General features: G+C 48.5%; 5 protein-coding genes across 5 annotated transcripts; 3 read left to right on the top strand and 2 right to left on the bottom strand.

Moving 5' to 3' along the window:
* Positions 1–2,717: 2,717 nt before the first annotated feature.
* On the top strand, positions 2,718–3,869 carry FSST1_000931 (carbon catabolite repression regulator; the record flags this gene model as incomplete). Its single annotated transcript, XM_083235946.1, has 1 exon — positions 2,718–3,869. One exon carries the CDS (start codon positions 2,718–2,720, stop codon positions 3,867–3,869), a length of 1,152 nt encoding a protein of 383 aa, XP_083091113.1.
* A 10,029-nt stretch (positions 3,870–13,898) lies between these two features.
* Positions 13,899–14,736, bottom strand: FSST1_000930 (protein tim21; the record flags this gene model as incomplete). The annotated part of the gene is made up of 4 exons (XM_083235935.1): positions 13,899–14,081; positions 14,129–14,183; positions 14,233–14,417; positions 14,470–14,736. 4 exons carry the CDS (start codon positions 14,734–14,736, stop codon positions 13,899–13,901), a joined length of 690 nt encoding a protein of 229 aa, XP_083091112.1.
* A 422-nt stretch (positions 14,737–15,158) lies between these two features.
* On the top strand, positions 15,159–16,842 carry FSST1_000929 (ADP-ribosylation factor GTPase-activating protein; the record flags this gene model as incomplete). The annotated part of the gene is made up of 5 exons (XM_083235924.1): positions 15,159–15,230; positions 15,299–15,434; positions 15,499–15,682; positions 15,736–16,448; positions 16,505–16,842. The coding sequence occupies 5 exons, from the start codon at positions 15,159–15,161 to the stop codon at positions 16,840–16,842; spliced, it is 1,443 nt and encodes a 480-aa protein (XP_083091111.1).
* A 3,220-nt stretch (positions 16,843–20,062) lies between these two features.
* On the bottom strand, positions 20,063–21,290 carry FSST1_000928 (2-nitropropane dioxygenase; the record flags this gene model as incomplete). The annotated part of the gene is made up of 3 exons (XM_083235913.1): positions 20,063–20,876; positions 20,958–21,219; positions 21,278–21,290. 3 exons carry the CDS (start codon positions 21,288–21,290, stop codon positions 20,063–20,065), a joined length of 1,089 nt encoding a protein of 362 aa, XP_083091110.1.
* Positions 21,291–22,156: 866 nt separating this feature from the next.
* FSST1_000927 (folic acid synthesis protein) lies at positions 22,157–23,871 on the top strand (the record flags this gene model as incomplete). The annotated part of the gene is made up of 3 exons (XM_083235902.1): positions 22,157–22,591; positions 22,643–22,851; positions 22,908–23,871. 3 exons carry the CDS (start codon positions 22,157–22,159, stop codon positions 23,869–23,871), a joined length of 1,608 nt encoding a protein of 535 aa, XP_083091109.1.
* Between the last annotated feature and the right edge of the window lie 1,893 nt (positions 23,872–25,764).

The raw sequence follows: 25,764 nt of genomic DNA, 5'->3' as shown, positions 1-25,764 counted from the left end.
TGGATGGATGGATGGAACGCAGGCTGTGCGGTAAATAGCCGAGCGATACCGTAGACAAACCACACCATGGCTACATGACATGACAGGATACACAGGAGATGTTCAAGGAATTGGCCTAGAACAGTCTCTGACATTAGCAGCCACGGCGGCATTGGCTTCGCACGGCATGAGGATCATTACCTCAAATCTGGGGAGAAAAGTGTGAGTGGACTTCTGGGGTAAAAAAAAAATTGTAATTATTATTCGTACTTCAGTGGGACAGATCCAGAAAATAACATGATAGCACCGTGGCTAGAAGACTGGCCATCTCGGACCGCAGTGGTAGTGCCGAGATGAGAAAAACTAATCTCAACTGAAAGGGAAACCGATGCCAATCAGGGTCGGAGAGTGGAGTGTCGCCTTGAAGCATCGTGAGCTCCATATGCGGACAAGATCCATGGGTACTGTAGTAGCAGGTCCACTGTAGTGTAGCTCAGGGCTGGGTTAGTAGGTAGCTATCGTAGCATGAGTCTTAGCACGACGAGACGGAGTAAAGGAGAGTGACTGGGGGAGCATGCTGCGTTTTCAGTTGACTGTTATCTGCGGTGTTGTTGCAATTGGCAGGTACAAGACGTGTAATATCGCATGATGAAGACAAGCATGGAGCTGGAAGTACAGGCCCGACGTTACAAACGGGCGATTACGTACAATTGGACTCTATCACGACATTGGTTACTGATTACTGAGCAAAGAGCATGACAAGAGCACATTGCATACACAAGATGCCTAATAATCAGCACATGTGATCCGAACGCAATTGTGCAATAATTCTCATTCATTTAACACGATATTTGACATAGTAAGATTTTAAATACCATGCTAATACAAGTAACCCGAGGTTGACTGTAAAAGCTAACATCACGAGTCAATGCGGCTGTCGCAAAAGACACTAAAAGAAAAATCAGATAAAAAAAAAAAGCTGCCAAGACAGAGACGGAGCCGCTGGAGAAATGAAGGCCAATCAGTCCAGCACGACACGATGGGAAAAAGACACAATGCCCCATATTCCGGGCCGGTAAAAAAGTAAGAACGCAAAGCTTTGAACGGAGAAAGACACGGTGAAGTGGGGTTATGAAAACTCTCACCGTCAAGCTTATTCGGGCATTGGCGGCCAGAAAGAATGGGTATATCAAGCGGACCAACCAGAGGGCTGAAGAGGTAACCCCCACATCAGTAACAAAAAAAGGTGCAAGGTGAAAGACAGCGTCGGCGGTCGGGACGTCAAAGCCGAGGCGTTGAGAGAGCGAGAGAAAAAGCGTGATGGGGAATATCGGAGTTGGCTACCTAGGGGTGCCCTATTAACTTTCTCAAGGCGTGGTACTAGAATTCCCCAGTTTACCCGTCCCCAGGCCCGTGTCGCCCCGACAAGGTATGACTCGCTCTATTTTGCCTGGGGTAGGATATTGATAGTAGCGGGAGATCATTTTTTATCGTCACACTACTAGGGGACAGGGAGATGACGATATGAATATGGTTGAGCAACATTCAACCAAGAGGTCGCATTGAGCATGAGACAGCTGTCCCCGCAGCTGTTATTGTTTCTGATACTGGTGCTGGTGCTGGTGCTAAGCTGACTGAGCTGTCCTTTGTGACTCTTCATCTTGCTCGCCCCGTTAATGCCCCCCAAGGATAAGGCCCGAAGAACGGGGCTCCTTGTTCCAGAGCCCCAGTGGTACTTCTATTGGAGCCTCCTGCTTCTCCCGCCGGGGTAAGAGAAGGAAAAGGTGGAGGGGCAGGAACAAAACCCAAAACCGCAGCTACTGAGCTCCACGCCCCGTACTGCCAAGCTTTAGCCTCACCCCCTGGGATGTAGTGGGTGAACCCCTAGGAGGAATCGTCCAAGATGTGAAAAGAAAGAAGAGGGAGAAATCAAGAAGGAAAAAACTGACAGAAAACCCACAATGGTGGGATGCCGCCAACGGGGACTACTTGGAATCAATGGACATTCTCCTGTAGCAGTGCACCGAGCCTTCTCCAGCCCTCTAGTGACTTTCCCTTCCCAGCCCTGCGCTACATCGCGGCGCTTCCCTTCTGTACCTTTTTTTTTTTCGTTCTTTCCACAAGGTGGACTCTTTCCTCTCATCAGGTACACTCAGCAGGTATATACAAGGCACCGTGGGCGTCCTCGGACGTGGGGTGAAAGGGGTGCATCTGCATGGAGGGGGCGTGTGCGATAGCCCTTCCCGTCCCTCGTTCCCTCTCTTTCCCCTCCACCCTCCACCCTAGGCTCGCTCCATTCGCTCCTCCCTCTTGTTCCTTGATGTCGCAGTGCACTCTAGTGCCGAGCCCGGCATCTTTTATAACCATCTAATCCCCCCATCCCCTCCATCCTCCAGATTTTTGTCCTCTCCAAATATCATCTGCATTCAATCTTCCAGCTTCCCCGGAACTTGACTCCTCCATACAAGATTCCGATAACTTAATCAAAGGGTACCTTCTTTCAACAACGAACAAACACCACTACCAACAACAGCAACAACAACGATCACACCTCACCAATCACATTGGATTCTCTCAAGCTCAACCAACCTCAATAACAATTACTTATTTGAGCGTTGGGTCTTCCAGACGTCTATCACATGCAACGAGCACAGTCGGCCGTGGATTTTTCCAATCTACTAAACCCCACAGCACCGGCTGAAAAGGAAATCGAAAAAACCCAACAGGGAGACGTCGAGATGGCAACAGCAGCAGTGACAGTTATCAAGCCTAATGGACCCCTTCCAGGCGGCCAGTCTTCGGAGAACTCCAACGAGTTGCCCCGACCTTACAAGTGCCCTCTCTGCGATAAGGCCTTCCATCGTCTGGAGCACCAGACTCGTCACATCCGAACTCACACTGGCGAGAAGCCTCACGCCTGCCAGTTCCCCGGTTGCAGCAAGAAGTTCTCTCGATCAGATGAGCTCACTCGTCACTCTCGCATTCACAACAACCCAAACTCAAGGCGAGGTAACAAGGCCGCTCAAGCCCACCAGCAGCAGCAGCATCAAATGCACCAGCAGGGTATCCCCCATCATATGCTTCCTGATGGAATGATGGCGCCGCCTCCCGCTCCCAAGACAATTCGCTCGGCCCCTGGCTCTGCTTTGGCCTCGCCTAATGTGTCTCCTCCTCACTCTTACTCTACCTTTGCTCTGCCTACCTCTGCAGTTCACTACAACCGAGGTGGTGACATTTCCATGCTGGCTAAGGCCGCTACTCAGGTTGAGCGCGAAACCTTGACAGCTCCTCCTCACCATCACAACAACAACCGTCATCACCCTTACTTTGGTCACGGAATGCACAGCTCTCGAGGTCACCTGCCTACGCTTTCTTCTTACCATATGGCTCGTTCCCACTCAGGCGACGACGACGACCACTACTCCGGCTCCATGCGCCATGCTAAGCGCTCAAGGCCTAACTCTCCCAACTCCACAGCTCCTTCATCACCAACATTTTCTCACGACTCTTTGTCACCTACACCTGACCACACCCCAATCGCCACCCCTGCTCACTCTCCTCGCTTACGGCCCTTTTCTGGCTATGAGCTGCCCAGTCTCCGAAACCTTTCGCTTCAACACAACACGACACCTGCTCTAGCTCCTATGGAGCCTCATCTCGAGCAAAGCCAGTTCCAGCAAGGAGCGGCACCCACCGCTCAGCCTCGCCCTAACGGCATTTCTTTAACGGACATCATCAGCCGGCCTGACGGATCTCAGCGCAAACTCCCTGTTCCTCAGGTTCCCAAGGTCGCTGTTCAGGATCTTCTTTCTGATAATGGATTCAGCCACAGCGGCAGGAGTTCGGGAACAAGCAGTCTGGCTGGCGGCGATCTCATGGATCGCATGTAAGAACACGACATGGGTCGCAACCACGATATGATGACGACTATGGGCTATAGAGGTATAGAAAGAAACGGCGTTTACGGGTCATTACAAGGCAATCGAATTACATCATCTCAAACTGAGCATTTGGCGAGAAATTGGGCGGCATTTGTGAAACGGAAAGCATTTTCATTGCAGGGCGGTGGACGGTTGGTTGCAACAAGTCCGGCCCATTTTTGGGGGGCGGCGGAAACTAGATTTCGGATTGCGGAGCACTTGGATTTTTCCCTCTCGGGCTTGCCTCGGGGGACGTCGGAGGCCACATTTTTTCCTCTGTCACAAAATTCTATGATATCCATTACACTCTACTTTTTATGAAAAGAACTTCACTCTTGTTACAATTTTTTAACCAGAACATCATGTCAAATGTTATCCAATATGTCCTGTTTTCTTTCTACGTTATTTCTTTGTGGGGATTACTCTACCTACAACGAGGGGAGTTGGTAATGGATCGGCCAGGGTCTGCCATGGTAGCTTGCTTCAGTGTTGAGCTTAGCTCAGGCAAAGCAAGCCAGTCAGCCCTGAGAGACAACTACTGGGGTGTTAGGGTGCCTGTGGCCCTCAAAGATTACGAAACTAATACTATGAATGATGTATAGCGATAGATAGAGATAGACAAAAAGCGCAAGGATAAGCTCCGGAACAGACGCTACAGCATGTACTGTGTACCAATGTATCAATTAAACTTCGAACGCGCATTCTATCCTATCGTGATTTGTGCGATTGTTTGGAATGGTGGTTCATCGTGGTGCGCAGTCTTCAGTCGAATGGCCGACGTCAGGATCATCATGGCGTGCAACATGATTAAGTAATGAGAAAGGTGGACACGGGGAATCCAAGAGCTTGAGCAATATAAACATGATGACGCTATCTTGTGAGAGAAGATCGGGGCTTGTATAGACAGAAGCCTCCAGAGCGGAACCGCAAGCGTGGAAAGCACTGGGGTAAAAGCAGGCGCTCTTAAGCTGGCATGTTTTTTTGTGTTTGAGGGGGAAAAGACACTGGTAAATGTTTTTCAGACCTGTTTCGTCTTGGGGGCCAAGACGGGAAACTGCTCTTCATTAGTGGCCCCTTTTTAGACAAAGCCAGATCAGACAGATCTTAGGATGCCGTCATATGACGGGGAGTTTGACAACAGGTGGGTTGTTCACGGGAGACATCTTCTGGGGTAGGATATTCATATTGGATGCTGCTAGAAGTCACGTTTGGCATACACGACAGTCACTGCATCTGACGATGTATACTATGGTGTAATTGTTCATTAGGAAGCGTTATTTCTGATGAAATATTTATTTTAATAAATAAAAAAGAAGTTAGCCATGCAATTCCATCTGCCGTTCTTCCCCACCATTTGCATATGCATCATCCAAGCCCAGTATAACACAATACGCATAGTAGAGCACAGTACACACCATCTCTCTCAACCCCTGTGTGTCAGCGTGCCGATGGCGAAATGCCCTGATGGTGGTGGTAGTCATATGAAAAAGAAACAGATTGCCAGGTGATACTAACAATTGGCTACTGAACACGCACACACTCTCACTAATCTCTTGTTGTCTCTTCTCTCATCCAACACTTATCAACCCATGCACTGCGCTTATTAAACAATGATTTACTTACACACCAGGCAACATTTTTGTTTTATTTTTTAACGGTTCGCTACGGATACTGATATCAGCCTTTCCCGGTCGTTCAGGGCGCAGCAAGTGGTTTTCTCAGCGGCCGTTTGTCCCTGACTTTGCTTATTACAATTTCGGGACGCAGGCCCGCTGTTAAGCAAAGCCTATCGGAAAGATGGGAAGCCACAAATTAGAGGGCTGCAGTTCCATCACTTATCATCGATAAGGAGGCGCACCATCCATACCCCAAAGTTTGACTGGGGGCTTTTGATCCTCTCCCCGTGGGGTGTGTTTGTGGTGTCACAGAAAAGCAAAAAAGAGAGAGAAAGCAGACCACGATCCGCAATGCAGCCAGCCACGACCCGTTGTGTCAGGAAAGGAAAGCAGGTACCTCGAACAAGCTGGGAGCCTTTTGACTGGTACGCCTCGAGACTCAAGTTGGCTTTCAGCACATCACGTCAGCCTGTGAGAGCTTCCCAGTTTTACTGGCGAATAAATTACATGCTCCCCTAATAGATACGAGTATCCGTACAGTGGTTCCCCTTATTAACGAGTTACGTGGTCCTACAGCTGTCTCTGCAAGGTAGCACAATGGGCTATGAGTACGCGTCCTTCAAATACCAAGACTTTGTCTCTGCTTAGCCCGGCCAAGTTCAGGGGTGCAGCTATTTTGATTTTGTTGCAGTACGGATCAAGGGGAAGAGGTACTATTGGGCGCAAGTAAGACGAGACAGTCCTTAACCGAGTCGCACATCTGTGGCCTCCTAGGATACTGTGAAATCTCTATAATATCGGCAATCTCCGTATAATTGTTGAGAACCAGTTCAGCATGTGAAGTTCAAAGAGAGCCATTTGCCTAATGGGCTCAGGTATCTCGGCCCGGGATGGTCGGTGAAGGAGCATAGCACCTGGCGATACGCGCCATGTACCACACCTTCAAAGGTACATAAAACGCACAAGACTTGGATTGTTTTAGTGGAGGAGCCTCTCAATTAGGTTGTGTTTCGTGGGCTGAGTGGTTTTGAAAGCCCCTGACCCCGATAAGCACAAGCTGAAGGTGACAGCCGATTTGATCAAAGCGGCCGGCCCCAGGTCAAGGCCAATGTCGACTCACGGCAACACAAGTCCGTAGAGAAATGTATGGCAAGTTCACCGCTAAAACGCTGAGCGAATGAGAGCTGTGACAGAAATCGGATGCAAGCGTGTAATGGTGTGTAGGAGAAAGCCCGCGAACCGAAAAGAAACACCATTTTTGACAAAATTTCCATATCTGGTGTCTGATGGTTGATTTGCCAGAGTACTATGCACACACATACCACCTATCTAAAATCCGGGGGTGGGTGGCGTGTGCGCTCCCCCTGTCCGTCTCCCCCCAAGTTCCTAAATGCGGGTGTGTGGCAGCTCTAGCTGGGCTTGTTTTGTCTGCCTAGAAATGCTCTGCTTTTTGTTTCTGGAGGGTGGCATTCGTGGGGTCAGGCAACCAACTCAAAGCTGGGGTTGGAATGGGCGCTTTTGGCTGGTCGATAGACGATGATCCTTTCACGTCGACGACGTCAAGGCGTTGGCGATCATTCTTGTTCTCTGCGGCACTGTCGTTCCTGTTATCGCTCAAGGCGCTTGCGACACGACACGCCTTGGTGATTCAGGGATCGCGATTGCGGGCCGCTATCAAGCAGCCAAGATGTCTTATCTTTGACTTTCTGGGGCCCCGGGGGAACGAACGAACAAGGCAAGAGCAGAAGATCTGTCTTGCACTCTTGAGTCAGGGGCTGCCTTGACGAAGGTTCAACGTGTCATGCCGGTTTGAAAAGGCTTAATACAGGTACTATGTATTAGTACCTAGTTAGTCAGTTGGCAGAACTTCTGTTGAACTTGTCCCACATCGTGGTTCATCACCTGAGTAAAGCATGTGGGCAATTATATGGAATGGCATTGTATGTCGGACGGCGTGATCTCAAATTCGGTCGTTGTGATGGCCGGGCTGATTGGAGCGGTAGATCTTAGTCTCAGCCGGAGTGTGCATGGGATCTATCATACAACGACTTGGCGATGGCATGGTCACAATTGTTCTATTGCGATGTCAAAAACTAATATAACCGGTGGCAGGTACAGCGCATTGTCTATCATTTGGCCCTGAAGCTCGGATGGCATTTCCGGCTCCGATTCAGGAACCGGGATCATTGCTCATCAGTACTGATTTGGTGGTTGATATAAATATTAATTAGACCAGTCTTGGAGGAGTATATTGTTTGAGAGTGCACTCTATTTTCGTCTAAACTGCTCCAGGTAGGAACTTTTTGCAATTGCGTTGACGCGGCGCTGTTTCCTATTGCGTGGGGGTTGACCTTCTCCAACCGTCTATGGCATCGGGATCACCATCCCGTGTGCTTCGTGGATGATCTGCGCGCGTAGAGAAACTTGCCAGGGGAGCCTCAGGGTATCAGAAAAATTGACCACTAGAAGCATAAGAGACGAAATTAGTAGGTCAGTTTATGCTTCTGAGACTATACTTCTTAGACTACTTATTTTTATACCCTAAGGCTTAGGACACCATTTTTTCTGCTACCCACTAGGGGCGTCACAAAGGGATTGTTCTATCATTTGTTGCCGTGGTATGCATGTTGCGCGTCAAGCATAAGTTCAAATTGTAACCTCCCTGCATTTGGAACGCGCAAGCAGTTGAGAAGTATCATGAGCGGAAGGTGAGCCCTAACGATCGTATCATAACATCAGGAAAGAGGGAATGCTTCTTGTCACCTTCCGTTCCTTCTCACTCCGTTAGACGACACGACAAAACAATGTCAGCTGGCAACAACTGACGTCGATAGATGGAAATCATCAAAAGCTTCCAACTGTAGATCCTCTTCTTCCGACAGCTCGCAACTCTCGTACTTCTCTCTAGTTTCCCTGAATCTGAGATTGTTTGACATCGATCTGGAAGCAGAGATCTCCTTGAGCTTCCCGTACCTTACGTCAGTGGAGCTATTTGCGTCAACCCCAGACGATCGACATTCACAACAGCAGGCACAACGCTTCCAGAAACTCAATTTTGCAACAATTTGTAAGTTTAGGGGGTATCCAGCAATCAAAGCCGATTATGAAATTTTGATTTTGAGTGAGAAAATAGCAATGGCAGAAGACAAGCTAGACAAGGTCCTTGTTGGCATCAATGAGAATGTGCTAAAGCGATGATCAATCTGCAATACTTTTGGCCTGTTTATTACTCAGCCGCGATACCCTCTGATCCTCTGAACCTCTACGGATACGATGGGCACAAACATCACGCTGTTTTTAGATCGAGACAAAACGGGATACCGGGGAAATGAGGCCTTTTGTGGCTATTCTGACGAGACCAAGAGCTGTTTCTATTCTGGCTCTAAGTCAGTTTGCATCTTTTTAGCCAGAGCCAAGGATGTTAGAAAGCGGACCCAAGGGTGACAGCTTGAGGGACCTCCTGAAAATTTTCACAAGCATGACACGACAATATCATTACTTTTGGTTCCTGATATTTCAACTTTGAGCCAGAGCCAAGCTCTCATTGTGGATATCTTCCCCCACGCACACGCCCCACGATATGTCAGAAGGGCATGGGTCAGCATGGGGAAGGCTCCTTGCAAAATCGCAACACAACCCTTGTTCAGGGCATCGTCGTCTCTTCGTGCCCTGAGGGGTGTGAGCAATTCATCACATGGACCTTGTCATAATCCATGAGCGCTAGATACCAGGTTTGTTACGTTACAGAAGTTGGGACTCGATCATCAGCAAAGGGTTCTGCTATGTTTATGTAGAACACTACCTAAATCTACAGGGAAGTGCTTGCATGAATTAAGTATTCTCTCATGCGTGAGAGAACAAGGTTAGAATGGTACAAGGTGAATCCCCTCGCGTTTGGATATCCCTTACCATGTACACCCTGGGAAATGCTTGCGTCCCGACCCGATAGACAAACCAACGATTGCAACACATCCTGACTGAGTTGGTGTTGGTGCCACAAGTGAGAGATGATAACCAAACAGACGGGACCGTCTATTACGAGATGGGCCATGCCCGGAATTTCCACCCCGGACCAATATGCGATTAAATGGAGTCTAGGTCTTTCATCACATGAAGACTGACCTTGAACATCGGACCTGGCAACACTCAGAAACTTATCTTGTATTCAACTGATAGGAACCAACGACACAACATCCGTCCATGATAAAGGCCACTGGCCAATGTGACGGTGGAACCAGGTATAACTACACGACAAGCTATTTAACTGGGTTCAAGCGAACTCAAGACGATGGCATTGCGGAGCATTGCGACAGGCCCAAAGAAACGTGATAAGGCTCACGTTTTCGATTCGCAACCTGCACTGCTTCGGACCGATCACAGCGAGCGTCGCTTCAAAGTCATCTAATGCATCACTTCAAAAACAGTGAGAAGATGTATGCTAAGCTTGCCAGAAACGCCGAGCGACCCAGAGGGATTCATCATGGACCCTGCCACCAGAGCTCTCTGGTCTGAGCCAAGAAGATAAGCTATATTTTCGCCAAACGGCAAACGGTTAGCTGTCGCCTCAGGGCATCGACCATGAACGGAACCTGAAAGGGAACGATAGGCACATGTAAAAGAGCAGTCAACGATCGATCAAGCCTTAATGGCCGGGTGGCACGCTCCCGTCTCGTGACGAAGCGAGTTACACAGACAATAGGCTACTGGAAGCAGCACCCGGATAGGACGGGGGATTCGGCCTCAAGAAGCTGCAGCCATGACAAAGAAAGATTAAATTCGTTTATATCCTGAGAGCCTCATCCTTGAATCAACTAACATCCACCGTTGGTATTGTGTTATCTTAGCAATCACAACAAAGACGCAATAGCGAGTTCACTCGGATATACGGAAATCCTAAAGCTCATTGATACGGAATCACATGTCTTTTTTGGCTTGACATTAGTTGTCTGCTTTTTTATCCGGTAGGGGTTCAGTGTAGCATATCGCACAGTTGAGCTATTGTCCTCAGGAAAAGTCCATCGTGGTTGAAATAGCCAAGCTAATAGACAACTGGCAAGCTGATTCTTTGACCTAGCCTCGCACGATTTAAGCTGCCAACACTGACAATTCACCAGTCGAGAGGACGCACGTTTTCAGCAGGGGTTCCCAAGAAAAAGCTCAACATTCGGGGTTCAGAGGGGGAAAATCGTTGCTCGGAGCAAGACGGATGTGCCGAGGAATGAGCTCGGAAGAAGTCGTGCTTGTGCAGTGTCTATAATGGGCTAGTGGGACTCCACATGTTTATCAAGAGCTTCCTTCTCATGGCGCCTAGAAAAAAACGTCAGTGAGTCTCATGATAGGCGTGGAGCTCAGGCTGAGCGCCAAAGCCGCTGGACCGAGGGCAGCAAGCTCAACTACCGACATAAATTTGCTGTCTTAGTTTGCCGACTAGGACGTGTGTCTTTGGCTTAACACTGGGCGTAGACTGAGATACATGGCGGCAGCTCAAGATGAGGCGAAAACAGGCACCAGCCTCGCAGATCCGATCTCGGTGGTTGATAGCGTTCTTGTTTTGGGGTCCCCGGATTCTAACACACGCCCTGCCTAGTTCCCCAGAAACTGCTGATCAATGCGTTGTGGTGTGGGTGTAAGAAACTGCGTGACCCTGGATGGCAATGACGATGGCTTCACCTTTATCAGGGAAGCACCCACACTGATCAAATGAACTTTTCTCCAAGAGGAAGTTCCGTAGACTGAAGCCATTTAAGTGCGGCTTAGGAGATTATCCTGGCTGGAAGCCCCAGTACTCACAACGTAGTACCTGGAACATATGTGTCATTCTATTGTTGAGAATGCCCTAAGAAGCTTGGTATGGGTCTTCTGGCTGGAATTCAGGGACCCTGGATGAGGCTTGTACACTTACCACGTAGGGTAACCCGTCGAAATCTATGTATACAATTATTTGATGCGGCTCCGGTGGTTGGACCTCTGTTGATTCTCGCGCGATAAGTACTCGACGGCAGGAATCGGGTCAAGATAGGCGTGTTAAGATGTGAAGCGGTTACCATGGATAAAAACATTCGTGAAATGCGACCAAACGTGCAGACGGTATTGTGGTGGTGTCTTTCTGACCAATTCCTACATGATCTCATTTAGTAGACGACGATGGGGACACGAATTCTCGGTATACATGAGCTTCGCATTGGAAATGCCAAGTAGACTTATTTGACAGGAGGGAACTTCATGTCTGATCAATTCGAGTTTGACTTGCCCTACTGAGTGGTTCAAGCAAATAACAGCAAGGATGGCGGTGCGTTTGGTCATAACAGGCTCATACAACTGTCTTTCCACAAGTAGACAGCATACATTGCAACAAGGGCAACTATATGTTCCTCATGTTCTGGCTTTCACGTGTGGGATGTATGCTTCAAGACATGGTTCCTGTGCATACTCAATACAAGAGACTCAACCACTTCACAAATGAATGTACTTGGACTCAAAAATTCGAATGAATCGACCTCTAACTAACTCTCGACGTAGCATAGGCACAGTCTCTAATCACCTGGGCCTATGCCGTTATCATCTATCAATGGCAAGTGAGAATTATTGTTCTCGCCTTTCGTATGCGAAAAATAGAACCCAGGGTGACGAATCTTACATTCTTCCTTTACTTATTCAAGAAGGAATGTGCGGTAAAGGAGCGTATGTTGAGAAAGATTGCATTATTATGATACTTAGACAAGATGGAGGGCATACATGCGTGCCCGTTAGCCCTCGAGCCCAAAGTAACTCTGGACACGGCTGTGCCTTCATCCGTCCGAGACAACAACCAGTCTCTGACTCGAGTTTATAGACGGAATCTATCTTCAACGTGCCTAATACTTACTCTATATCACCCTGGAGGCATACAGTGTTGATTCATGGGAAGTATGATAGTTTCAGCCTCATAGATTTTGTGTCCCGGTCGACTTAGATGAACTTATACGTAGGTGCGTCGCGAGAGCTCGGATTGTGAGAAATGGAATGCCGATGAATTGAAAAGCTTCAAACTCGCCAGATGAATGAGTTGTATGACATCCGGATATGTATCACTGGTTCGATGCCTGAACATCAAGGTTTGAGAAGCGCTGCGCACGCGATCATCACCCTTGCCCGTTGCACTAATACAAGTCATATAAGTCCTCATTCAAGGACATCAATTAAGCCCGTTAAAACTCTAGTAGACTACGGTGACAGAATCATCATCTCATGCCTCGAGGATATGGTAGTCGAATGGGTCAAGAAAACGAAATGAAAGACAGCAACACTTGCACACGCATAGGTAAGGATCTGGCCGTGGTACATAGAAATCGATCAAAGTGATCAGGAGCTATATGCTGCGAAATGCTTGTATGATTTTTCAACGAGAGCAGTGAGACTTGATTGAAGATGAGAAGACTATTGTTTGTATTTTTCACACGAGGGCTCTCGCTTATTATTCACAACCTCAAGGAACCTCTGCCTGTTCTCAATTGTTTAATCGGAGAAAAGTGTTCTACTCGGACTTGCCATGCCATGGGATTTTAGAGACAGTGAAGTCTCTGGTAGTATACAAAGTCGGATATAATTGGGTGTGAGAAAGAAGTCGTCGCAATGAACCGAAGCCATCTTCGCATCGTGGGACAGAAGAGAGCTTAATATCGATATTCCGGACGAAGAGAATAAGGGTACGAGCCAAGTCTCAGATACCTGTGAAAGACTGCCTAGTCTGGTCGTCGCTGACGTTGAACCTGATTAAGTATCTTGCTACCCTGAGGCATCCTCAGCGAACGCTCTCAATGGAGAGAAGTGAGCAGTATGTAGCTTCATTACTTGTACAAATCACAATGCAACATGTTCTAGTTATAAGCCATTTCAGTGAACATAGCAGCGAGAAAGAAGTTTTGGTGCGCATAGAATGCAGCTTAGTATACAAATGTTGACATATAGTCACAACCTTTCATTTCATTTCACCCCCAATAACTTAACGGCGTGATGTGTAAAAGCAGGATATTAAGAGATAAAAGGGTAAACAAGACACGATTTTTTCATCAGTTGCCGCAACGCAGAGTGTAGTCAACGCTCAAGAGTTAAAACAAGTTTATAAATACACGTGGTTTTCAGCCCGAATCTGACTACCAGGTTATAATACAATAGGCTCTTGGTATCATACAAACCAGAGCAACGTTGAGTTGATCGATGACGAAAAGAACCTAGTGGGTAGCAGAAAAGCTGGCCTCCGAGTCTCAGGGTACAAAAATCAACAACCTAAGAAGTCTGAGCAAAATAGCACAAGCTGCCTAATAATTTCGTCTCTTGTGCCAATAGCGGCCAATTGTTCTGATACCCTGAGGGGAGCCAGGGTTTTGCAAGCCGTAAAAGGCCTTTACCATTTCACTCCGAACATGCTGAATTTCTTGCCACTCTTGGCTGATGTGTCTTCATGTTCGAGATAGATCCTCTCATGACCCTTGACGTCGACAAACAGATACTTATACTCAAAGTCGCTGTGTCCGCGGTACTTGACCATGTGAAGTCGTGCAATTCCGTTATTCTTGGGTCCATCAACCTGAGGTTATTAGTCACGAGTACGTTCAGAGTCATCGACGGACGTACATAGAAATGCATCATTATATGTTGGTCTCCGCGCGCATCTGTTGTTTCCGAGGAACTAAGAAAGTCAGCATATGGGCATGGACCAGGGTATGTCATACACATACGCAACAGGTCTCGCCCTCCTCCACTTGTTGAATGTCTCGTCTCCATGCGCTGTAATTTTCTTGGAATCGCCCATGGCATCGATGATACGAGGATCGCTTCTGATCTTGTCGACTGCTCGGTTGAAGTTGGAGATCTTGCTATCGGGGGAGAAGACATCGGTCCAGAGAAAGTATCCCACACCACCCTAGGAAAGATTAGACGCTCATTTGTCACAATTGCGATGCGCCGGTGCTTACAGTGAGAACAAGACCAGCAAGGATCATGCCAAAATTGAAGCTCTGTTGCGTCGCTCGGGCAGCCTTTTCCGCCACTGAGAGTTGTTTCCATGGTACATGTCCGTTATCATTGAAAGGTGTTACTGCTCGTCGTTTAGGTCCCTGGACTGTAGCTCCTAAACCTTGCTGGGTCGCATAGTATCGCGAAGCGAGAAACGGCCGTAGTGTCGTGGGGACGCCTCGGAAGGCCGTAGATCGGGTCACAAGGAGATTTGTCGTCGGATTCATCCTGGCGATTCAACAATAGCCATTGTACTAACCAGTACAAATGCCCCAATCTGATGATGCAACAATAATTTGTTAACTTGAAGGTTGGAAGCTCATCATGAGGAAGCTCAAGCTAGATGGGCAGTTGCGGCTCCACCGCCCAGGGCAGAATTCGAGGTGGGGTGACCAAATGGGGACTAGTGCTTGTCGATATGCCACCTTATCGACAACTGCCCTTGAACAACAGTTCTCCTTAATTCTGATCCTGAGTCTTAGGATACCCGACCATTGTTCCCTTTCTCGAACCTGACCAATACCAATTCTTTCCTGTCTTTGACACGTCGCAGACAATTCAGGACATATATAAAACATCGAACCTCGTTCATCACTTTCCTCTTTGTGTTACCTCTCCAGCTTCACCCGATCACGGCCCAATAGTCAATATGAGCTCCCTTGCGACAAAGCAGCAGTCGCTCAAGATCTTTGAGAAGTTGAAGACTAAGCCTGCGAACAAGGTATGCGCTGGTCCTACCTAGTCGCGCTAATAGTGGCAACAAATTGACTTTTGCCCTCTCACCATTAGATCTGCTTCGACTGCGGCCAAAAGAACCCTACATGGACCTCTGTTCCCTTCGGCATCTACCTCTGCCTTGACTGCTCATCCAACCACCGAAACCTTGGTGTCCATATCTCTTTTGTGCGATCAACGAACCTCGACCGTACGTAAACCCCAACACCCTTCCATTTTCACCCAGATCGCCTTGAACTAACGATTTGGGATAGAGTGGCAATGGGACCAGCTGCGAGTGATGAAGGTTGGCGGCAATGAGTCTGCTACCAAGTTCTTCCAGCAGAATGGTGGCACCGCGGCGCTGAACAGCAAAGACCCCAAGACCAAGTACCAATCCAACGCTGCGACAAAGTACAAGGATGAGCTCAAGCGCCGTGCTGCGCGAGATGCTCAAGAGTATGTTTCTGCGCCGCAACAAATGTCCCTTACCAAAGCTGACATGTGTCAAGATATCCCACTGAAGTTGTAATCACCGACGCTGTTGACAATGGCTCCGCTACCCCTGCCGGCGAGCCCGACGACGATTTCTTCTCTTCCTGGGACAAGCCTGCTATCAAGAGACCTACACCACCCATCTCTCGCACCGGAACCCCTCCTGTTGTCGGCCGCACGCCTTCTCCCTTCTTGAACTCTGGCAACGGCAAGGATATCGCCCGTACAGCTTCACCCCTTTCCCGAACCTCCACTGGCGAGAACAAGCCTGCTGCAAGCCGAATCACTACATCCGCCGCTCTTCGCAAGACGCCCGCTTCCACTGGCCCCCGAAAGGCTAACGTTCTTGGTGCCAAAAAGACCACCAAGCTCGGCGCAAAGAAGGTCACCGCCGATGTCATTGATTTTGATGAGGCTGAGAGGAAGGCCAAGGAGGAGGCGGATCGCATTGCCAAGCTTGGCTACGATCCCGATGCTGAGGAGGACCCTGCCACCAAGAACTCCGGATCGGCTGCTGCCATTATCTCTCCCACTCCTGTTAGCCCTAGTCGTGGAAGCGCCTCGTCGCACACACGACAGAAGTCAGATGCCGAGGTTGAGCGACTGGGTATGGGTATGAACCGTCTGGGTTTTGGACAAATTGGTGGTCCCAAGGCCGCCGCTTCTTCTGCCCCCAAGAGGAACGCTGGAGGTTTTGGTTCCGTTGGCCCCGTCAGGGCTCAAGATGTTGGTAAGTTAAGCATGAGTGCTCAATCGCTTTAGGACCTAGTACTGACTGAATAACAGATGACTCTGAGCGATATGCCCGTGAAAAGTTTGGCACCCAGAAGGGCATTTCTTCCGACGAGTTCTTCGGCAAGGGTGCTTTCGACCCCAGCCAACAATCCGAGGCCAAGACCCGACTCCAAGGTTTCGAGGGCGCAACCGCTATTTCTTCAAACGCCTACTTCGGACGACCAGAGGACGAGCCCGAGGAGGAGTACGGCGACCTCGAGTCCGCAGCCAAGGATTTTGTGCGCAAATTTGGTATCACCGCTGGTGACGATCTTGAGAACCTCACACAAATGGCTGGCGAGGTGTCAACTCGACTCCAGGGAGCCATCCGCTCATACCTTGGAAACTAAGCGGTGCTGTCGTTGGACGCGATGAATATATGGGAGCATGATGGAGCTTGAAGTTTGAAAGAGGTTCTGTCGGAGAAAAAGCAGCAGTTGCGGTGAACCAGAAGATGCATGCGCTGCCTCGATCATCACCAGTTATCGAGTAGAACATATGGCGCGGCGCATTGGGACAATGCGTTTTGCATGAATCTGGGGTCGGGATGCTTTTTGGAGCTGGCGTACATGCGATGTCAAAGTCAAAGTTGACTGCTTTGGTTACCCTAGTATGAAATAGATTTGATGTTTTCCTAGTTTACGATATAAAAGATAATCATTTGTCTACTCATTATATATCTCATACGGAAATAGAAGAGTTTCTCATGCTGGTATCCTTTATTGTCTTTAAGGATGAATCTTTCTTACCCTGGACATTCCGTGAATGTTGTTTGAACAAATCCACCGTTAGATTCAAAACTGAATATGAACCATTGACAATTTACAGTACATCAAGCCAAAGAAAAGAAAGAACCTGGCGGCAACAAACCGATTTCTCAGTACCTCAGCTTCCAGTCTAGGTATTGAAGATCCTCAAAGGCCTCTCGTTTACGCAACTCTACCCTACAGATTGGATAGCTTCACTATGATGCACTGGTACGACTTGTGATGAATACAAAGGATGGAACTCTATACGTGATGAGACCAGACTTTGTTCGTATACAGAGCTTGTCTAAGGTCCCATTACACTCATGCTGTTTACGGGATGGAAGTGTTGATTCTTTGAATTGCTTATTATACAAGATCAATGGTCCTGGTTTCGGTAACTTCAGACCAGTGTTCCCTAAAGGGGCTCTGAGAAATCCAATACGTCTGTACTATTCTGTCGAATCAACACCTTGACCAGTTGGTTGAAGTATGAGTGCACCTGCTAGAAGAATTGTAGCATGGGTTTTCCACCAAAACCTACTTTCTGTTCCAAGAAGAATACAAGGAAAGAGCCTATTGCTGAAGTGCTTTGCGAGTTCTTCCTCATATACGAATCCATATCGATCGAAGTGTGCTCTACTAAATGGCGGACTGAGATTAACCACATCTATCGTGTGGAACAGACCTTTTAAACGTAGCGTCCCGTGAATAACTTGCCTAGAAGTTTCTGCACCTTTCGTTTCTACCGTCCAGCTTTTGATTTTAATCGTCGAATTCCACTCATCGGAGTGGAAGAACATATGTATCAGTCTATTACTAGACGCCCAACTCCACGAAGGAATGTTGAGCTCTGAGGGCATGGTCTTCCATTCAACGCCCATAGATAGATCAGTCAAACTTGGAGATTTGTGATTGGGTACCCCGGGAACTGCCCAAGCCAACCCTGAGTTATATTGGACGCCTATAAGCCTGCAATGTACTTTTGCTGGAAGCAGTCCTGAACTCTTGCAGCAATTCCGGACAAGGCCGGTAATCTATCCGAGGCAAAGGTGAATATGTCCATTGAATGACGCCCGGCAAATTAGTACCACAACTTCACAACCCCCCCCGTCAGGCTTTGCAGATCTCTAAACGCATAGACAAAGTCTTTGGTTATATCATTGGAAGTTACAGACTCCAACAACGTAGCGCGGTTTCGATCGCCCGACACTCGTGGCATTCTCACAGGATGCAGTTCATCTCCAAGTGCAAGATCCTCTTAGAAAGGGCTCTTTCTTGAAATGTCCATTCTCTTGAAAAAGAGGTGAGTGGTGTATTTCACGATACCATATCGGGGACAATGGCCGGATGGTGATGTCTCTGATCCCGCCCCAAAAATTCCTTTGTAGAAAGATAACTGGCTTCGGATTGACATGCAGAGCAGGCCGTAGGAGGAATAGTCCCTTGTCAGAAGAGACGGCTCCCGTTGCTGCAATAGTTAATCTAGGGTTCTCGTAATATTGGCCGAATCGACCGGCCTCATAAGACCAATCTGCTTTATGAAATGCATCGTCATGACCTTCACTTTGCAGTATACACAAAGCATCGACCCTTAGATATCTAATTCCCGGCTTCCGGGTGAACATAATAGCTTATTGTATAATCTTTGCGAGCTTGTCCCATGGCAGACATTGTGTCATTTCGTCAATGTTGGATGCTGTAGTTGTCGCAAAGGTGGGATTGGAACCCCAGGCGTAACTCAAAGCAGCATACTCCGCATCCTCATTGTCGAGCGGATTGGGAACATATAGCCGTGGTGGATTTCCTCTGCTGATTGATCCAACGTCTATAATCCTCGTGGGTAGGACCTTTGGCTACTGTTTGGTGTATGGACAATCGTTGCATTTGGTATGAAAGCTGTAACATTCAAGTATCCAGCATTTAGCCAAGGCAACTGTAGTATAAACACCTGAGCTCGAGCAGAGATTGATAATAGGCTCATCTGCGTGTGATTTTGATAAATTTGTCGACTTTTCTGAGCCCTCGCCAATTACTAGAGGCAAATGATGCGAACGGCCTTCTCCTTTGTCGTCAATAGTTAATTTTAAGATACAGCTGCCTTGGATATTGGTCGCGAAATGGAAGCCCGTCATCTTCCTCATCATCCATGAAGATACTGTCGCAGTCACTGTAGCTATCTTGGCCCAGACCATGGCCCGCCAATGCTTCGACTCGAATGGGAAGTGTATCACTCTCATAAGATACGGTTTCACCATAACAGAAAGATTGGCAGACAATTGGCAAAACGAACACCCACTCTGTGTTAGTTTCGCCAACGAGTGGAAACTAGGTGCGATGTCGAGAAAAGATCTTCAGCCTTTTTGTTCAAACTCGCCAAAATCATCGGCAAATCGAGAGCATGCTGTGCAAAGAAACTCTGTCATGTCGAAGGCTGGTTGGTATGGTATGCCTAGATAGATTTAGGAATACCTGTCTTATCGATGGAACGTTCCTGTAAATTGAGGTATTATGTAGAAGGTATAGACAGGCGGCATAAGATGGCTTACTTCTTCAGATACCTCGTGTATCCACCATGTCTGTACTTTGGCAGGGGTATCAAGATTAGGTAGCTGAAACACACATTTAGGAGATCCAGATCTCTAGCTAACCAAGACATTTAATAACCAAAGCAACACTGATATGCAGCGAGAGTGAAAGCGGATGTGTTATGAAAAGAATTTTATATGCAAAATTTCAGTGTTAACCGGCTCCTAATCTACGTATAGATTACAAAATAATGACTAAATAACAAGGTATCTTATATGTAAATGGCATGGCTGTTTTACAGCTTGGCAATCATCTTGTTGCCCTTTTGCAACCAAGCAACGGCGTCGTCCACAAACTCATCAACGACAGCCTTGGCAGGCTTCTGCTCGTTAACGACGGCAGCGCACTTGCCCATGAGGTAAGGTCGGTACTTGTCAAGGATGTCCTCATCGTCATCGTTTTCGCTCTCGCTGGTGCTTTCGGCGAGCTTATCAAGATCGGCCTCGTAGGGAATGACACCCTTGGAGACGAGCTCCTTGATCTCTGCCTGGCGGTTGGTCTCCCAGTCGTTGATGTAGTCGTTGTTGCGGACACGCATAGGACGGCCTGTCCAGATGATGGTACGAATGTTATCATCATGTCCAGATGTGCGAACGGCTTCCTTGTGGGCCTTGGGGGCACCAGCCTCATCGGTAAGAATGAAGCGGGTTCCTACCCAGACAGCACCAGCGCCCATCATAAGGGAGGCGGCAAGGAGCTGACCGTTGTGGATACCACCAGCAGCAATAACCTGGACAGGACCGCCGGTGAGAGGGGACTTGTGCTTCTTGCAGATATCCACAACAGCGGGGATGAGGACAGTCGTGGGAATATCACCGGTGTGGCCACCACCCTCACCACCCTGGGCGCAGATGATATCCACACCGAGGTCAAGGCACTTCTGGACGTGCTTGACGTGACCGATCATGTTCATGTAGACGATACCATTGGCGTGAAGCTTATCGACAACAGCCTTGGGAGGTACACCGACGGCAGAGACAAAGAGCTTTGCGCCCTCCTCGATGATGATATCGACTAGCTCGTTGAGTTTACCCTTGGTGTAATCGTAGCTGTTAACCGTACATTAGCGTCAGTCATCGATGAGATCTTTATGCGATTACGACCAAGGGAGAGGAAGACATGTGACTTACTTGGTCTTGCGAGCGCTACCGCCAACCTGGGGAAGAAGCAGGTCGACACCAAAGGGAGCGTTCTTGTCGTCGAGGAAGCTCTTGAGCTCGGCGATTTGCTCGCGCAACATGTCAGGGGTATAGCCGACACCACCAATGACACCGAGACCACCAGCGTTGGAGACGGCGGCGGCAAGCTTGGGACCAGCAGCGACGTTCATGCCTGCGAGGAGGACGGGGTGTTTGATCTTGAAAAGATCGGTGATGGGAGTTCGGAGCTTCTCTGTGAGCGACACATGTTAGCAATTGATGGGAGTCCGAAGATCATGTTGATGACGTACGTGGTGAAGCCATGGTGTCTGTCTGTTTATTTGTACGTTTGTATGAAGCTATCGTGTCGCGACAGAATGAAGGTGGCTGCGCGTAGAGATGGAAGCAGTGTTGATTGATGAAGAACGAGAGACAGGCGCTCGAAAAGAGAAATCTGGGGTATAAAAAGGGATCAGCTGAGAATAAGTTTTGAGGGGGCTCTGCAGGAATAATGTTTGTCGCAACGATGCCGAGGTCTGGAGTCAGTCCTTCCTTCCTGAGACGAGAAAGGTCATTGTGGAGAGGGGGAAGTTGGAACTGTGCCGCATTAGGGATAGTGTCTTGTTGAATCCGGGGAAGGTGCCTCGGGACAAAAAGATGCCTGCTTGTTAACACTTTTACAAGTCTGCAGCCGGTTGAACTGTTAGTTCCGTCGAGATGAAAAGCTTGTCTATTTATCTGATGAAATTGTGAGTCTTGTCTTGCTATCGTAAGTCTCTTCACTTGATAGAAATTGAACTCTTGGTAACTTGTTCTGTCCAACATGTTTTGACATGTGCTCCGTACTAGGCAAGGTGTAGTCAGCAAGACTAAAAAGTCTCGTGACAAGATTGTCGACCACATGCAAATGGAAGAAGCACATCTCAAAACATTCAGTGGGAACCTTCAACAACCCGATTAAGGACCCTATGGAAGATTAGTCAGAGTCCTCTCAATCATCGCCATACTCGACATGTGCAAGACTTGGCCGATACTTCCTTCAAGCTTTCGCTTCTAAGCAAGACCGTTAAGGCCACTATATACACACCCGACGTGCTGATAACGCAAATTTTCGCAGTTTCACTCCAATATTTCCGAACTCACTCAACACTAAACTCAGGGTCGAGATGTAGCAGCAGCGAAACATCATCATGAGACAATCCTTCCTTCCATCGCCGACGCTTGCTCGAAGCCTCAGAAGCAAACCCCATAATGTTTCCCCTAGTTTCTCGCGGGCTTTCGCCACTGTATCGCGATACTCACTGACGCCAACGCGGCCTCTCAAACCATCTCTCATCGCAGCTGTGCGCCCACGCTCACCTGCGCGAAACACCGTGCCTAGACTAAGACGTAACGCTTGTGGCTGTGCGTGCGCCAATGGTGGTGGTTGTGGGAGCAGTGGGCCGCGCAAGAGGACTGCGTATATTGCGTTGGGGAGTAATATGGGAGATCGCGTTGCCGAGATTGAACGTGCGTGCAACGAGATGGATCGTCGCGGAATCAAAGTCAAGAGGACCAGTCGTCTTTGGGAGACGGAACCTATGTATGTTACCGACCAAGATCGCTTTGTCAACGGTGCATGTGAGGTATGTATATCAAAAAATACTCGTCGCCTTAATTGCTGACCGATCATGTAGGTTGAGACAGAACTGGAGCCTATAGCTCTACTGGATCAACTCCAAGCCATTGAGAACGATATGGGACGTAAAAAGGTTATCGACAAGGGCCCGCGTAACATCGACCTGGATATTCTTCTCTATGGTGACGAGACAGTCGACCATGAGCGTCTCAAAGTTCCCCATATCGGGATACTGGAGCGGGAATTCGTTCTAAGACCCTTGGCCGAGTATGTGTCACAATGACGGATTAATGCGGACAAGGTTTTCTAACGAAGTTTTGCAGACTTGTACCAGCCAAATCACTGGATCCGAGAAAACCATGGAAGCTCATCCAGGATAATCTAAATGAGTTGCCCCTGGGCGAGCCCCTCTCTTCTATGACACGGCTTTCTGAAAAGGCAGGCTCTTTGACGCCTCTAGCTAGTAAAAGGAAAACTCATGTCATGGGGATTCTCAACTTAACTCCGGACTCATTTTCAGACGGAGGCCGTCATGATCGGGATAATCTCGCACAGACCATCGTGAGCATGGTCAAGAACGGAACATCTATTATCGACATTGGCGGCCAGTCTACTGCTCCTGGCCGGCTAGAGGTTTCGGCTGAGGAGGAAGCATCTCGCGTTGTGCCCGCTGTTGAGCTCATCCGCTCGATTCCAGAAGCTCGTGAGGTGGCTATCAGCATCGACACGTATCGTGCGTCCGTCGCAGAGCAAGCTATCGCCAACGGCGCAGATATTATTAACGACGTATCCGCTGGTATGCTCGACCCGGACATGCTCTCTACTGTGGCCCGCCTTCAAAAGACGATTTGTCTGATGCACATGCGCGGCACACCGCAGACCATGACAAAATTGACCTCGTATCCTGAAGGTCTGATCCCTACCCTAGCATCCGAGCTTCTCTCCCGCGTAACAGCGGCAGAGGAAGCGGGCATCCGGCGGTGGCGGATGATTCTGGATCCGGGTATCGGCTTTGCCAAGACGGGAGAGCAGAACCTTGAGATCTTGCGGAGGCTTGAGGAGCTACGGTACTGGCCCGGGCTGGAAGGTCTTCCGTGGCTGGTGGGTTCGAGTCGCAAGACCTTTGTCGGGAAGATCACGGGGGTCACGGAGCCGGCGCAGCGGACATGGGGAACGGCGGCGACAGTTGCGGCGGCGGTGCAGGGCGGTGCGGACGTAGTGAGGGTACATGATACGGCCGAGATGGGTATGGTCGCAAAGATGGCCGATGCTATCTGGAGAGTATAATGTTGGTTAGTGTGAGTAGAATATCAAGTTGAATGTCGAGTTGCATAAATGTATCTAGGAGGAGAGACAAATAAAAATGGCGCAGGCTGAAGAAAAGGCCAATCGATAGATGTGGTCCATCATGTTAACATTTCAAACCATATTCAACTTTTGCCTGAATCATATCATGTTGTTTTCTCACTTAGGTACTCTGACCGTTCTGACTTTCACTGTCCGTCTTACGCTGTTCTGTCACATATCAGAATCGCCTAGCCTGCCTATCTGTCACACGACCCCAGCCCCAGCCATGCCTTTATCCTCTTTTCGACCCCATACTGCAGCAGCAATGTGTTGCACTGGGGGACTGTGGCTGGTAGCATTTCTTGTCCCTCAACCGGCGTCCGAGGAAGGCCTCATGAGTGGGGCCATCTCAAGAGTGAGACAAGCAGGGATGTGACCAGTCCTTCACCGGTGAAGTCGCCTGCATGAGCCTCAAATCCAGGGTCGGGCAACATTTCTTGGCGCTGACTGACGGACAGTTCTCCTCTGCATGTTCCTTGTTCTGACTCGCATGGTTTGTTTTTTCTTCCCGTCTCTTTTCTTTTTTGTCGACATGCACGTATGGGTGTGTGTATCACTGCCAAGCCTACGTGTTAACCAAGAAGGGTTGAAAGAATGTTGCATGGCTCTCTCTCTCTCTCTATCTCTGTTTGGTCGAAGTTCTCCCACGTATTTGATTCTCGCTTAAGTAGTGAATCAGAGACGAGTCTTGGTTAAGCGCGAGGCCGAGGCCGAAAGATAGCGGGAAAAAGGCGAGAACAATGGAATGAATCTAGACGCAACATGGGACTCAAAGGAACTCGCGCCCTCGTCTCTTCGGCCTCTGATGGTTGCCCGCGCCACACACACACGTATACGTATTATGCTGTGTGACACGGGGAGATGGAGGCTTGCAGAAATTGTCCGCTCTCGGTGGATGCATCGACCGGGTACTCGGCGACATGGAGGTGGGGGGTAGATTGCCTTGTAGGGAAAGTACCATGCTTATATGTGTATGTGTGAGAAGAGAAAAGAAATAAAAAAGAAAAGAAAAGGAAACAAGTGAATACGAAAGCTGAAGTGGTAGTGAGGTCTCCTGTCTTGGTGATGGTGTTGTTGATGATGCACTGCACTAACATTGCAGTAGGCTATCGTTTCGAACCCAACAAAACTTAAAAGGCTATCGATCCTCCCTCCCTCCCGCATCTGCACCTGTCACCTGTTGAGTGACGTAGCAATGAAACCTGGGGCTTGATCGATCTTCCATCGTCTTCTGCTTTCGTACCTAGACCTCTGGCTTCTCACACCGAATGCGAGATTAGCTTCACTTAGTATCTGGTGCACACGATACAAATTGAAGACTAAAAAAAAGATAGGCTTTCGGTAATAAGACCTCGTCAATCCAAAGTAGCATTCTCTTATTACCTACCCTTGTCTGGCGCGCACGTACACATACATACATACCTTGTACTGTGTGTAGCACATACGTGGTTTGATTTTCATCCAGCGAGCCTGAACCAACAGCTCTTCAACATTGTACCTGGACATGCATCCGCCCTCTTGTAATCCATACCAAAGACTCACTTTAGCTCGCCTGTACTGTACCTGCGACATTGCATGTCACTCTTTTGTTCTTGTCTTGGCTGTAACTAGGCAATTAGATAATTTTCCGAGTTGACCCCACTCTACTCTGTATAGGCCAAGCCAAAAGAGAAAGGGAAAAAAGAAATACATAGTATCTACTCTCTCTCTCTTTCGCTCTCAATAGGCAACGCTGATCCTTGTGCATACATTGCATCTCTACACCAACATGCTTTTTCGCTATTGTTGATCATTTCCATTTTAATCAATGCCATTCCATCATTTTACATGCTT

This window comes from Fusarium sambucinum, chromosome IV (assembly GCF_050947815.1).
Source record: "Fusarium sambucinum isolate potato_lamoka chromosome IV, whole genome shotgun sequence".
Lineage (NCBI taxonomy): Eukaryota > Fungi > Ascomycota > Sordariomycetes > Hypocreales > Nectriaceae > Fusarium > Fusarium sambucinum.
Note: the sequence above shows the minus strand (reverse complement) of the source record. Positions and strands in the feature narration are given on the sequence as shown.